This window comes from Fulmarus glacialis, unplaced genomic scaffold (genome assembly GCF_000690835.1).
Source record: "Fulmarus glacialis isolate BGI_N327 unplaced genomic scaffold, ASM69083v1 scaffold8235, whole genome shotgun sequence".
Taxonomy (NCBI): domain Eukaryota; kingdom Metazoa; phylum Chordata; class Aves; order Procellariiformes; family Procellariidae; genus Fulmarus; species Fulmarus glacialis.
In genome coordinates this window covers 1-15547 of record NW_009214863.1, presented here as the reverse complement: position 1 = coordinate 15547, position 15547 = coordinate 1, and the positions used below count along the sequence as shown (strand labels likewise).

Below are 15547 nucleotides of genomic sequence, written 5' to 3'. Positions count from 1 at the left end.
CACAAGTGCTGTGTCAACCTGAATTGGCTGTGACTCCTCCTAGGATTAAGAAGAGGTTCCAGGAGACTAGAGTAGCCCTTGGTCTTACCCCTTATCTCCCAACACACAGGGTGAAAGTCTTCTTTCTCAAGAAGAGGCAGGGAAACTAAAGCAGTCCTTTTAGCCCAGTGATACTTCTCACAGCTAGCAGCTCAGTGTGTGAAAATGGACAGTGAGCTGAATGTTCCTGCTCCAAAACAACGAACAAAAAAACCTAGAAGCCCAAGGCATCTCACAAAATGTACCTTTATTTACGCATTGAAAAATAGCCCTGTACTGCCCACCCCCCATAGCACCAGGTATCTGTAGGAAACTCAACATATAGTTTGAAGCATAAACCTACTAGCTGGAAGTATCAGTGAACGGTGGGGAGGCAGGGGACAAAATAGTGTTGATACTGAAATACAGTGATAGGGCAACAGAAGATCATCCACGCCACCTGAATCCAAATTTGTTAGTTTCAGTCACCCTCCCTTCTTTTCAAAGACCACATACTTCTCATTTGAAGATTGAAGTAGTAATTTCATACACTGAAAGTGAAGCAATTTAAGAGTAGCTGATTTTTTGACAGAATTAGTATCCTTGCTGCAGGTAAGTTTCAGATAACTAATTTTCTTCACCATGAGGCTTAGAAGGTGCTTGGTTCTGAAATGCTAGGAGAGTTCAGGCACGGCCATTCATAAGGCTGTTACTGAAACTTGATTCCTTGAGCCAAAGGTAAATCCTTGCTGTAGTTGATTGTACTGGAAGAGAAACAAGTATTCAGAGACCAGGTGTGATCGCTAAGACAAATTATGCAGCCCATTTACTACGTACAAGGCTTCTGATTTCTGTCACACATACACGAAAAACTTCTGTAAGCAGTTTGCCTATTAAAGTTATGAATTGACTTTACTCCGGTTTTCAATATGTGTGTACGGGGAAGATCATATTCCCCATTATCTCTTCCTTGATAGATCAAGGAGAAAGTAAAGTATCATTATTTAATCTCTTACTAGGAAAATGTCCATTCAGAAGAATCAAGGTGGGATTTATCGCATTCATAACCCTCTGCATGGAAACCAAAGTTAGCACAGGTAAAGGCTAGGGAGGCCAGCAGAGAGTGGGAATGGTCAACCACTACAGGAGATTTATGGATAGATACCCAACATGTAGCTAAATCATCCACCACTGGCAACAGTGGCCCTTTCACTGTGGTTGCCACTTCATGTATTTCCTGACAAGTTTCAGTGATTTAATTTTTAGCCAAGTTTAAAATCAGGCAAGAGGATTTTTTTTTTTCCTTCTGAGGAACAGTAAGTAAAGAAAGGTCTTTATCTAGACCCTTCAAATCATCTTCTACTAGAAACACAGATGTCAGTTCTTGCATGAAGAAAAGGCAATTACGCTCATACATGGTTATCTCACATTTAGCAAAGGTAGCCTCGTGTAGTTGAGGCTTTATACATTTTGAACTTTTGCAAGTTTATCCGTAATTTACATTTCTTTGGAATTTAAAAAGATTGTCTTACCAAGTAGACCGTCTCATATAAAGTTTCCATGAATCACTTCCAGATTCTCTTCCCCCACCAGTATGCTTTTCACCACCTGTAGGAAAAAGGTTATAAATGAAAACTTGAAATTTTTTTTGAGCATGGGAATCTGGAATAAGTCCAGAAGGTGAGACATTTTATAAAAACTCATGGGAAAAACTATTTCCTTCACCTGTGTTCTATATCTGAAATAATTACCAGAACACCACCACATACAACTCACACAGCTAGCTCTCTCCTCATGCTTGATCCAAAAAACATCTGCCTGGAGTTGAAAGTCTCATCCTGCTGGCACCAGAGGACCTTGTTTTAAAGATATTTTGATTTAACGTGAGACAAGAGTACAAGAATGTGCTCGTTCTTGTACTGTTTAAATGGTAAGGTGAATATTTCTTCTTCCCTCCCCTCACTTCCTTCAGTATATAAAAAAAGAGAAATAAAGGCAAAAATGTATTTAAAGACTTTCTCACAAAAATACTTCATGCTGTAATTTTTATATACACATGCAAACATACACAACAAAAATGCTCAATTGTTTTAATTAGAACTGTTTTAAACAGTTTTCCACTCAGCCACATCTCTAAACACATTCAGAACATACTTCTGAGTTACATTCCCTTGGGGGGGAGGGCAGGAATGATACCAAATATTTTTGGTAAAATTTTAAAAATACAGGTATTTTTAAAAGCTGAAATCCAATTACCTCTAGTCAATTTCTGTTTTCTGCTAAAGCAGTATAATTCAAAATTAACTTCACTGACTTATTCAGACTTAGTAATTTAAATGGGCTGATTAAAACCTTGAAAAATAACATGAGGAGCCCTAAACTATACTGGTTTTACAGTGGTAATGCTTTATTCTCTTCCAGAGACATTAGAAAAAAACATCCCCCCACCTTTAAAAAAATGAAACCTGAGGAATAATACCAAGTCTCTAGACCTGATTCTAGAGGATTTCATCACTTAAAGGATAAAGAAAAAAGCATAAGTAACATACCAAAAGCACCTCCAATCTCAGCCCCACTGGTTGGGATGTTGACATTCACAATGCCACAGTCAGATCCCTTTGGCCTACAAACAGAAATAAGACACAGTTACTCCTCAGGATCAGGAAAGGCTCCTTCCTTAAAATGAGGGCTATAAAACACTCAACTAGCATTGTGCACAGGTTTACAGAAGATGTGAAAGACTGATCTTATGCTTCAGGAAGGTAGAAAAATAATTTAAATTATACCCAAGCCAGCGGAAAATTCTTCCCAAATCCTTGGTAAAGACACTGCTGGAAAGACCTTGTTTTACTTCATTATTCCAGGCAAAAACCTCCTCTTCCTCCTAGAAGGATCGTGTGTCAATGGTTAAACCATGACCATTCAAAGCAAAGCAGTTACAAAGAAGCACTGTGAGAAAAAACCCAACATACCACAGCCATAACGCAAATAACGTGAATGCTACTTGGCAAATACACGTGCACCAAGTCAGGGGTAGGATACCTCCACCACTGCACAAAACACACAACCTGCTTTTGAGCAGGTTGACATGAACAACAGAAATCTACTCCTGTACAGACTCTCATTTTAACTGCAGTGCTCTTCACAGAAAATGCATCAATGTAGCTACACAGTGAGGTAAGCTGTTACAGTGGATATCCCACAGTGCAGAACAACAGTTACCACTTCTTCAAGTGCCAGGACAATTACATGAATATGACATATATCTGAAACCTCTCTCCTGACTCTTCTGTTAGCATCCTTGACACTTGACTAATTCACCGTTGTTATTTTACCTTAAATTTCAGCACATACAGTATGGGGGCAAATGTCTCAGTGTGGACAATGGGTGCATTATGAGGAAGGCCAGTCACAATGGTTGGTTCAACATAGTTTCCAGGGCGATTTATAACCTTCAAAACACATAAAAGAAGGAACAACTGAGTAAGTTCAAACCAGCACCCTGCTTAGTACTAGTGTAGGAAGGGAATCCTTCGTGGTCGGATTACTATAGTTGTGCCTAGCAATCAGAAATAGAAGGTCAGATCATCTGAGTAGATAACTTAAATTTTACTCATTTAAGTATTTAAAATACAGAACCATAACTTAGTCTACCAAGCAGGTAATCAAATCTCAAAGTCTAGCAGCTGACAAACACCACCTCCTTTCTCCTACTTTTAAGTTGATTAGTAAGCCGATTAGAACTTTGGAGGTATTAGGAATAAATAAAGTGCCAGTGAAAGAATTGCCAGAACACTAAGTCCATAAGAATTAAATACCGCATATGATGAAGATCTGCAAGTGGCTTACTTGAATCTTCAGTATTTCCTGAAGTTGAATATTGTGAATCCAGGGACAGAACAGCGGTTTTTCACTGTTATGTGTGTTTGATATTCACCATTTACATTGCTGTTTGTATTTTCACCACCACCTGCAACTAGGGAGCAGTGCAAGGAACAGCCAAAAGCTCTTAAGCCATTTCTTGGAGGAGAAGGTAGCTTCTAAGTAGACCCATCTTTATCTTAAAGACAGGATTGCAATTCAAACATTCTTGGACTGACTAACTTAACATCCTGTAATGGCTGACAGAACAAACTGAGGTACAATCTTGGCCTAAGCCACCATGTTACAGTATTTTTTTCCTAGAGCACTAAATGTAGGAGGGAGAATACAAGTTACCTTTCCACCATAGACCACAGAGCCACCCTGTTGTTTTGCTTGTTCTACTGCATCAAGGAACATTTTCACTGCTTCTTTGGTATGAAGAGGCCCATACAGAGTGTCAGCTAAAACCAGAAGATCCAAAGACATATTTTCAACAAAACTGTATACGTTTGCAAATATTCTTATCATGACATTTTGGGAGTAATTATTTAATCAGTCCAAGATGAGCAGTATTAGCTGGATTCTTCATCTCCCTTTCAGAGTTTCTATTCTAAATGAAACCAGCCATCCCCACTACCTCGTAAACTACTAAAATTAGATAGCTTTCATCTATAATCTCTTTGGAATTTAAACAGAAGGAAACAAACAGAAAACTTGTCTCCTAAACCCATGAGTTGGAAATAGCTACTTACAATCCCACGGATCACCGATGCGGACCTGGGCATAGGCCTTAGCAAGCTTTGCCACCACCTCATCATGGATGCTTTCATGGAGGAACTAAACAAAATGTGGTAAGAAGGTTGTAAGACATGTCAGCCTATGTAAATATTCCTGAAGTACTACTGCACTTTGAAGGAGGCCGAATGAAGTATTGAGATAGTGTGGCTCATATTCAGCAAATCCCAAAGTCAAAAATAAACACATGAGCAAGGCCTCGAAACAGCACCAACGCCATGAAATGAAGATTTAAAATCTTTACCACGAAGATTTAAAAGAAGCAAAGAAACAAAAACCTGTTTTAATTTTATCCCATCTCAAATCAATGTGCTCTGTAAACTCTTCAGTTAAGTGTTTTAGGACAAATACTTAAGTGATTTTTATTGCTATAGTCTGAAGAATCACTGCCCTTCCTATGCACCCAAAGTTAGCGCACATCAATTTTGACGACTATTTAGCCAATCAACCAAATTCTGAAAATATTATACAGACATAGGCTGACAGTATAATACCTTTAAACTTGTTGAAAATGATTGGTAAAAAATTAATAATAAAGTAAGCAACACACACACCCTTGCTTTGCTGAAATCTAAACCCTACACCAAAATTTGTAGCAGGCACAAGCAAAGAAGCTCTGGCAGTGAAAACAGAGAGAAATACAGGAAGTATGGTAAGCTTTATTTTCCTGAGTTTTAGCACCAGGTACATTTAGAAACACATACAAAGAAACTCCTTAGAGCTAGAATTGTAGTGGAATGACAAACTACCATCTTATTTTCCCATCATACTAATTTTTGACAAAGTAAAAGTGTGTTTCAAAGAGTATTTGTTGCTCTCCATAATATTAAGAATTGTTAGGCATTTTCTGAGCTAATTTGGAATTAAGTTTAAATTCGGAGCTACCGAAACCAGACAATACACATTTACTCACCAGCCGTCTAGCAGTTGTGCACCTCTGACCCGCTGTTCCCACAGCGGCAAATAGAGCAGATGGGATGACTAGGTTCAGATCTGCATCTTCAAACACTTAGCAAAAATTAAAACATCAGCATGTTACTAAAGTAAACAGGCAGTTTGCAAGACATAAGACACTAAACAATATAATAAACTGACAGGCTGGTCAAGAAGTATTAAGAATAGTCGCACTAGCATAGCACACTAAGATACACAGAAATACCTCAAAACTCCTATTAATTTTACACTTGGAATTAGACAAACACAATTGGACATAAATGTAGGTCTGGACAAGTGAAGAGAGCCTTTCGCAATAAAGCTAGCAAAGAACCTCAGCTTCATCTTAGTTCAAGAAACTACAAGCAATTTCTTGCTGTTTCATCACCTTGTCCCTCTCTCTGAGAAGACGTCTAGCAGCATAAAGAAACAATGGCAAGGTGTATCCAGATGGCATGCAAAAAAAGTAGCTAAAACACACAGGTACACAGTAATGTAAAATATAAACGAGCTGAAAAAATTCATCTGGCTAGAAGACATTGGGACGTTTAAAGCAAAGCCAGTATGTATAAGCCTCTAAGGATCCCCAAAATATCACTCAGCTTAACCAGTCCCACACAATTCTCTAAGTGCCCAAAATTATTATTAAATTTGGGACAGATTCCAACCAAACAATGTTTATGCCATCATTCAAAGCCAATTACAGAAAAAGCAGGACTTTCATACAAAAAAGGAAACAATTCTCTAAGTATAAAACAAGTTTATGTTACTGGCTGCGAAGCAGCACAGGAAAAGAGAAAGACCTGCTCAAATGTGGTTTTCAAAAGAGCTTAATATTCTAGATAGGCAATTATATTTGTTCCTAATATGAGAAAGGTGAAAAAGGTGAAACAGAAGGCTACAACACAACAGACAGCAGTTTAGGTATTTACTAGCTTATATTTTCTTTCTGCCACATTGCTCAGCTTCACAGTACTTATGTTTAATGTTTATCTGGGAACTAGATCATACCCTAAGCTACTTAAACCCGTAAAATGTGCAACCGAAATAAATACCTGCATGCTTTGCTTTCAAGTATCGTAAGTGTCTTAGACTTTATATATATGTACTTATATTCTAAAATGCTAAAGATGTGGTGTTCACAAGATTAGAACTATCCTAAAATAAATTTATTTAGCATTGTCCACATCCCATTACTGAAGCTTCCTGCTTCTCCCATTCCCATCTTCACTTCAACAATGAATACATGTAAGAGCTTGAACTTTCATTTTTTAATACACTACCCCTCCACAATACTGAAGACAGAAAAAACCCAACATTCTACAACATACTTTTTAAACCCCTAGCATGGAAAGAAAAAGGAAAAAAGGGACAATTTGCTACAAACATTTGTATAGTAACTTCCAAATATCTATGGGACTAAATTTCTACAGTGCATATTACCAATAATGGCATTGTTTCCTCCCAGTTCCAGCAGACTTCGACCTAATAAAAACACAAAACAAGTCATATCATGTGCATGTGTATTCACTGCACCTCATTCAGAGAGCTCACCTCTAACTAGAGCTAAGTTTCATTAAACACATTTTTCTGGATAGACAAAAAAACCCACTGAGTTGTGACAGAACTAACTGAAAAATGCAGTACCTAGCTCTGAGCAGTTTCAACATCCTATTTCCACCAAGTTAAAAAAAAAAAAAAGGCAATACAAGAGGTAAGTGTTTTAAAATCCTACGGGGCTCCCCTGCCTTTGCCTTTGCCAACCATGGAAAGAAATGAAATGAAGGAGACCCCACACACTCACCAAATCTCTCCTGAACCATGAGCGCTACCTGCTTGCCCACTTTCGTGCTGCCAGTGAAGGACAACAGGTCCATTCTCTCATCTCTCGCCATTGCTGTCCTGAACAACGGGAGACATACCACCATGTTCAGCGGAAGAGCAGACAGCTGGAAAAGCTGCTTGCACCTTCCACACAAACGAACTTCAACCAGGGAGATCTTTTAAAGTCAGAGCCACTTCTTTGAAAACATCAGGTAAGTGACTGAGCAGATGGCAGGAAAGCTTCTTCTTCATCAGAAAAGAGGACCAAGGCTGTTTTCCTCCCCTTTTCAGACCGTAAGACCATCGCTTGTACCAATTTTGAAAGTCAATCTCTAGTATGTAGTGAGATCAGCTCCAATTTTTATGTTCCCTAAGAAAATATGCATACCTATGACTTTTTTTAATGCTTACCATCTGTTTTGTCTTCTCTTGAAATGCTCAAAAGATACATCTGAATATATATTTGTACTGGGAATTTCCACATTGTAATTATCAAACAAAACAACTTGATTTGTACAGCTGCCAAGCATAGGTATGCATCTATAAGCAAGTGCAGAGTCCTATGTAAACATGGAAAATGGGGAAGTATTCTCCTCCACAAGTGGTCCAAAAGGCCAACGGGCTAGAAATTGAAAATTCTTAAGAACATGATGAGTAGAATTTAATATTAGCTGTATTCTTTGGGTGTAAGCATATGCAGAAGTAGAATATAAACCTAGTCATGTCTCTTCATTAACTATCTGATAAATTATTTGTTAGCAGCTGATCTCACAACAGCAATTAGAAATATGTATTATGTTTACAGCAAGGCCAGAGTTCCAGACCAGTTGATAAAAACCATGGCAACAGGTACATGCATGTACTGGGAACTCCTGGAGATCAGAATAACTTTACGAGAAATACCTCAAAGAATATTCTTTATCCTCTATACATCTTCACAAAGCACAAGAAATGTTACGTACCCAATGTCTGCTCCACCACAAACCAGAGAACAGATTGCTCCAGGCACTTTGTTATCCTCCAAGACTTTGGCAATTATCCTAGAATCAAAGATGTAAAAATTTCAGAGATTTCTAACAGGTGCGTATAATAGGGAATGAACCATTAAAACTGTCTGACCATGTACATGAAGAAGCTACAGATTTTTAAAAAGCAGCAGTCTTGCAGTTAATTGACATGTAGTTTGTATAATAAGTAACACGCTCCTCTCGTCAAGGACTTTGGTGTTACAATCATAGCTCACACAGAAGTAAGACTCTAAAATGTATTCACTATGCGTCCACACAACTGGCACAGACAAGCATTAGATCAGCGTGTAAAAACCTTGGCCATACAGTCTTTCACCATTAGGAAGAGAGACATTGATATAACTTCATGGAGTTACATAAAATACTCGTAAGTAGTTTGGGGCCATTGTTCTCAGGAGTTAATACTAAAGCTACAAGATTTACTAATTAGTTATTTTGAAGGGGCCTATTTATACTCAGCGTTTAAAAATAAATGTTATTTGTAGCATACAATAGATTAAGTATTTAAAATGCTAATATAGTAAGTAAAGTAACAATAAGGCTAGAGTAAGTATCACCATGACACTTATTCTTTGGAGTTCTGCTTTTTATCAAGAATGAGTTTTGAATGCTGGAAACACATACTAAGGTGTTACAAAGTTTGGATAATAAAGATTGTGTGAAGGCATCTTCAGGATATAGGTCTATACAGCCAGCCAGAAGAATTTGCCAAGAAACTGGGTGCTGATGTTGGGCTGAGACTCCCCAAAAAAGGGATGAATCTGAAACATCAGTGTGTGATTGAGGGAAGCTGAATTTCGTGAGCAATTAATCTTCTACAAGGAAGCAACCCACATAGCTAGCCCTACTTCAGCAAAAGCACAGCCCTGGTCCCAGAAAAAACTAGCCTACAGTATAGGTAACATCCTATATATACTGTTACTTTTTAGGTAACAAGGGGAAAGCAGCTCGTCTGACCACTCAGCACTACCTCAAACAGAAAAGAAGTTGTTTAAAAAGCGAAACAGAAAGCAAAGAAACCAGAACTTACTTTGTAACAGCAACACTAATGAGGGATGTTGTAGGAGCACCCTTCCTGAAAAGAAAAAAAAAAAAAAAAAGACATTATTTTCTTTTCAATTCTTCGAGAATAAGAAATAATTCAAATTTGCAATTTTTATGGTATCTCAAATAAAGCACGCTTTGGTTAGGCTGGTTTTCAGGTGCATGTTAAGACAGGAACTCAAGCGTTTCTTTCCACAGCTGAGCATTCAGAGCTTCTTCTGAAATCCACATGAACAAGAGCTATGCCAGACATTAGACTGAAGCAGGTACGAGAAACTGAAGCAACAGCAGGGAGAGGAAGTAAAGCTACTTGTTTTACTCTTAATTTTAGCTGTACCAATTCTGAAAACATTAACTGTTCGCTACCACTGCTGCAGGACCTCAACCTGGGTTCTTTAATTAAAGGGCCATTTGGCTAAGTCCTGGACAGATCTGAACCTCAATACCTCATAACAGAGGTTACCACAAAATAAAACAAAGCTCTTTCACTGCAGGTGAACCTAAAAATAAATAGAAATTAAGCCTATAGCATCAAATATACAGAAACACCAGACATTTGATAACAATTTCATGCCTGAGATAATAGCTCTCTAATTTTAAAATACTGTTAGCACAAGCACATTGGAGAGCTGTATCTTACCAGAGGCAAGCGTTTCCACAGATCATGGCAATTGCACTGTTCCACCCATAAACTGCTATGGGGAAGTTAAAGGCCGTGATGATTCCTACTAACCCAACGGGATTCCACTGCTCTATAAGGGCATGGCCGGGTCCTGAAGGCAAAGATACAACATAATGTAATTTGCATCCATTTAATTTTTTTTTAAAAAGGAAACCATATGAGCAAGGGGCCCAGCATCACTCCTCTGTCTATCAGAGCATTGCCTTGTGGAAAGCTGTATTATATGTGCTGTGCAGCTTACTGGAACAATGTTAGCTAGATTGTGGAAAAACCTAATAACATGACAACATGAAGTTTTACTATTTCAACTTTGGTTAACAGAATGGTGATTGTTTGCTAATCAATAACTGACAAAAAGGTCTCTCATTTCTAAGTACACTGCTGAACTTTTTACATACTTTCCTCTGGCACCTTCGTTAACAAATAAGTCAAGGAGAACCTAATGCTTCAAAGAGTGCAAAGAAAATCTACTGCCTCTCTTGCTATATACCACAGGCTAGATGCTTCATTAGGTGGCGCTACTGCCTACCAGCACATCTATTCCTAGACAACATGCGTCCTAAATAACTCACAGGAAAGGGATTTTGCTGCACTACATCACCGTATATTTAAGATACATCTCCATCTCTACATTTGTATGAAAGAAAAAAAAAAAGCATACATACACACATACTTACTTTCTGAAGGCAAAATAGGTCCACCAATCATTCGGGACAAACCAACAGCATAGTCGCAGACATCAACATACTCCTGCACTTCCCCAACACCCTCAACAAAAATCTTTCCCATTTCCAAAGAGACCTGAAAAAATAAAGAGCAACACAAACTTCTTTTCTAAAAAACTTTGCATCCCCAAAACATTTTGTCTCCCACTGATGTCAGGTATATCTGTACACCAAGTAAGATTAAATACACATTTTGTTCATTAGAAGAGATTAATTTCGTCCTGAGTTATTCACAGCTTAAAGAAAGAACACTAGACAGGAGTCACATTCCCATACAATAAGAGGAAATTAGAAGAGGAAATTAATTAACAGAGGAAATTAAAAATAATCTACTGAAAGGAATATCCACAGTAATGAGGTTCATAGGTTTAGATCAATGAAACACTGAATTTCCATCAGGATGTTGGAATTACCAATTTCCATTGTGGACCAGGCGTGAAATAAATTGGAAAAGACGGATTACTCTGCTCCAGCAAAAGAAAACGATCATTTACATTTTTCATACGCTGAAAATGTCTACACATCTGTAGTATTTTAGTAACCTGGGACATTTAGGATTTTTTTTTTTTTTTTTAGCTGAAGTCAATCCTAACCTGTGTCCTTCTGTTAAAAGCACATCAGATGTACACAGCAGACATAGCTTATCAATGAGAATAAGCTGGTATTCAAAGACATTTTCCTCCAAAATTGAGAAAATCCACTAACTTAGGAACTGAGAAGTCATTCATTTACCTCCACTTAATTTTGCAGTTGTGCTCTGATACCTAGATGCGACTTCCACGCAGGTATCACCTACCACTTTAGAGACTGATGATAGTACTTTGAAAAAGCTATTAAGTGAGGAATGAGGTTCAAAGGATTGCCACAAGATTTTATTCCCCATGCAAAGGTTAAAATAAAGGTGACTAAATGTATTTCTAGGTATTTCTATGATGCCTGTGGTAATCTTGAGACAGAAGGAATAGCCCCTATCTGTGACCAGAAATGGAGCGGCATCAGACATATTTACTAAGAAACAGAGCAGTGAGTCTGTAAGTGCAGTAGAGATACATCTGGATACTTGACAAGGACATTGTGAGGCAAGGCTGGAAATTTCCAATGGCATATGAAAAGGTGAGTTGCCATACCTTTCCCTTTTATGTACCCTAATGCCAGGAAAAGTCCTAAAACCTGGATATCTACTGCACAACTTTCACCCTGAAGTTCACCCCCTATCCTGGAAGAGTTGAACAGACTTATTATCTGTTTGTGAAAACTACAAAAATGCTCTGGCAATGAGCAACAAGTTTTGCCCGAGGAACATACAGCAAACTTCTGACTGTCCTCACTCACCAGGGAAGCTGTACCATTTTGGAATACAAAGTATGTTAGCACTCTAATTCCACCCCAGAAACTCTGCTGAGGAGGGAACATCAAGGGAAACAGCAGAACAAAGTTTTGTAGGTTAACAATATGGGCTTGACTACACATAGAGTTATTCACTGACAGCTGTTTCTGAATAGCAGCACATACAGGCAAGCCCTGTAAAAGGAAAGTGGCAAGTTCCCCACTTGCCTCCTTCTCTTCCCTAGCAACTAACAAGTGTTTTAAAGGAGTGGTCCTTCAACCTTTATGTCCTGCACAGCACTGCAAGAAGGTCTCATTAAGACCATCTCACCTTCTGAAGCCTTATACCTCCACATGTTAGCTCGCAAAATCCTGCAGATCACCAGAAAGACCTCAAGGTTAAAAGCTCTGTATTAGAGCAAGGTCTTTTTCAGGACACTTTTAGCATCAGACAGTGTCCTATCTGACAGGCAAGCGGGAAAACAGCAGGGCAACAGTTGTAACACTCCTCCTGGCCAGAGTACAGGCTCAGAATGAATTACACTTTCTTTTCCTGTTACACATTATCATTTTCAGTGTACGATGCCAGAATGCAATCTTACTTTTTTTTTTCCTTTTCCTTTTTTTTAATTAAAATTTCTTTAAGCAAGCTAACAGAACTAACACCATTTTAACAATTACTAAGGTTAGTATTGCAGAGTGGTACTTTAAAAACCAAGAAAAACAGTTTTGACACACACCTTCCCACCTGTCCCGTCCCCCCCCGCGCCGCGAAGTTAAGCTGCTTCTTAAAACACCTTACCAAGCTTCCCAGAACTTTGATTTTTTGTCTCAGGGCATCACCAATCTGTCGCACTATTTCTCCACGCTTAGGTGCAGGGATCTAGTCAAAACAACAGAAAACAGAAGAATCTATTTGAGATTGAACATCTGTGACTTCTGCTGCATATATACTGCTAGTTTTCCACCCCTTTCTGCAGTAAGAAACCACCGATTGCTGTGCTTTTTCCCCTCTCTTCCCAAGACATCGTTACTCGTTTGGTTTTATCACGCACACTGCTTTACAAGAAACTGTTTCCCGCCTCACAGAGACTAGTAACACTGCACACATTTATGTCTGTTCAAAACTTCAGTTCCACTGAATATTGCCAGAAACATTCAGATTATTAGTTCTGCTACTGCTGTTCAGCTACACTACCCATAATGCCCCCAAACAATCAGCTGCACCTCAAGAAACAAGCATTTTTTGTAAAAGTACACTTAAACGGTTTCTGAGCTTTTCAAGTGTACTCAACATCACATTTTCAAACTTTTTGTTTCAGTATGACAATGGCTGCTGACATTTATTTTATTAGCAGATGCTGAGACACACAGAAGCCTCAATCATGGAAAAATTAAACCCATATTCCAAATATTATTAGTTTTTTATTTAATGTGATATCAGTATGTTAGATGATAATCAATAGCCAGGATCAATAATAAACCATACACATGCAACAGGATTTACAGGATTAGAAACTGCTGATGAACAGGCAGCTGGAAAGACAGAAGTGACGAATAGATAAACCATGCAAGCGTACCTCTTTACAGGCAAAATCTTTCAGATAAGCTCATTAAAAAAAACAAAATTCACAAACTAAAAACAAAGAGCTTTGAGACGAGGCTTTAAAGCATTTGATCTGTTGATTCTTTGACATCTTTTAGACTGCTTTCAGATTACTTCCAAACACATTAGGAGCTGGCATGCACTCACCAACATTATATTCACAAACTGTAACAAAAGAACACACACTAACATATCCTGAGGAAGCTGAGGAAGCTGGTGTGTTTGTGTCCTAAACTGTGCTCTCCTCAGGGAAGGCAAACTACTTTGCAGGATAAAACACAGAATGCCGAATACCTTACAAAATTCAGGTTTCAGCTTGTATCAAAGAAGTAGCAGGTAGTTACAAAAACCAAGCCTGGCACGGCCAGCAAGAGAATGGATGATGGCTAGACATAGCTGTACAGGGACACTGAGAACTACAGCTTGATAAGGAAAAATAGCTTAGCTATTGTCTGACACAACCACGTAACACTAAAGTTTTGCAATAATGTAGCTGTTCTGTGAAATACCAGGACAGCTGGTGAACAAAAAAAGCACACTCAAAACCAGCAGTCTTCCTCACCCCATGAGAACAAGATTTATCACCACAAGTTAGGTATACAAATATTCTGCAGAGTTCTCGCAGGAGAAAGCGTGCGGCTACACGAAATTAAACACACCCACAGGGATAATTTGCTCGCTACAAGGTTTCTGAACTTCAGCAGACCTGTTGGCAATGGCTTACAGGCACAAACCTGGGTAAATTTGCCAGTCTTTTCAAAACAAACATTTTTCCACAAGTCAATGCCCTCATCTTCGTACCTTAATGGTAATGTGAGCAAGTTGTCTGGGTTTGTTTCTTGAGGTCCTCATTGCAGATGTTTGCTTTAATGCAATATACACAATATGAACATGTTTTTACACCTCCACATGACAGGACAATTTAATGGTCTTTACCTGCCAGAGATATGTTATAAAAGATAAGTCTCTGTTAACTTACATCAGCCCAGATCTTCCATGCCTCTTTAGCCGCCTTCACTGTTTCTTCATAATCCTCCAAACTAGCCTACACGAAGAAGCGTGTCAAAGAAAAAGTTAGGAAAACCAAACCCCCAAAACAAACGCCACAGAAAAGCTTCTGGATCCAACTCAAGACATTTCTAGTGGATAGTACTGCACTACAGAATGCCACTTTCAAAGGAAGTTTATATCCTGCCACAGTTTGGTCCCAATATGGCATGTTCAGTTGCTTGAAGTTACTGTTGAGGAAAAGCATATGTGCTGCTTAAACAAAAAAAAAATGTGAGCAGAGATTTTCCTTCATATGACAAAGGATGCTCCGTAAAAAATAGTTCTAAGGGAGGCATCCATCATATATTCATCTATCTTCTTTTATCTTAGATACTACTACTATTAACAATATTAAACAAAGGCTGTGAGGACTGTCCTACTCCACCACCCGTACTGGACATCAAGGGCTAATCGAATCCTAATACACGAAAGGAGACGGTTAGCGCCATAGCACTATTCTCACACTACAAACTTTCACGAATTTACCACGTGAGTGCCACGTTGCTCTCCCTCATACCTCCCCCTGGCCACCCAGCTCCACTGAATAGCCGCAATCCACCCCTATTCTGCGACTCCCTCTAGAAACAAACAAAAACGGGCAGGAGAGGCCCTCGCTCTTCCCAACAATACTTGCAAGAGTAGGGGGAAGGGG

General features: G+C 38.7%; 1 protein-coding gene across 1 annotated transcript; it reads right to left on the bottom strand.

Moving 5' to 3' along the window:
• Window positions 1–318: 318 nt before the first annotated feature.
• ALDH7A1 (aldehyde dehydrogenase 7 family, member A1) lies at window positions 319–15473 on the bottom strand (the record flags this gene model as incomplete). The annotated part of the gene is made up of 17 exons (XM_009578716.1): window positions 319–782; window positions 1551–1626; window positions 2568–2641; window positions 2805–2902; window positions 3354–3470; window positions 4237–4343; window positions 4635–4719; window positions 5591–5685; window positions 7054–7095; window positions 7415–7512; window positions 8397–8474; window positions 9493–9537; window positions 10147–10279; window positions 10866–10989; window positions 13042–13122; window positions 14825–14890; window positions 15413–15473. Coding segments are annotated over 17 exons (1435 nt in total), but the record flags the coding sequence as incomplete, so codon positions are not given.
• Between the last annotated feature and the right edge of the window lie 74 nt (window positions 15474–15547).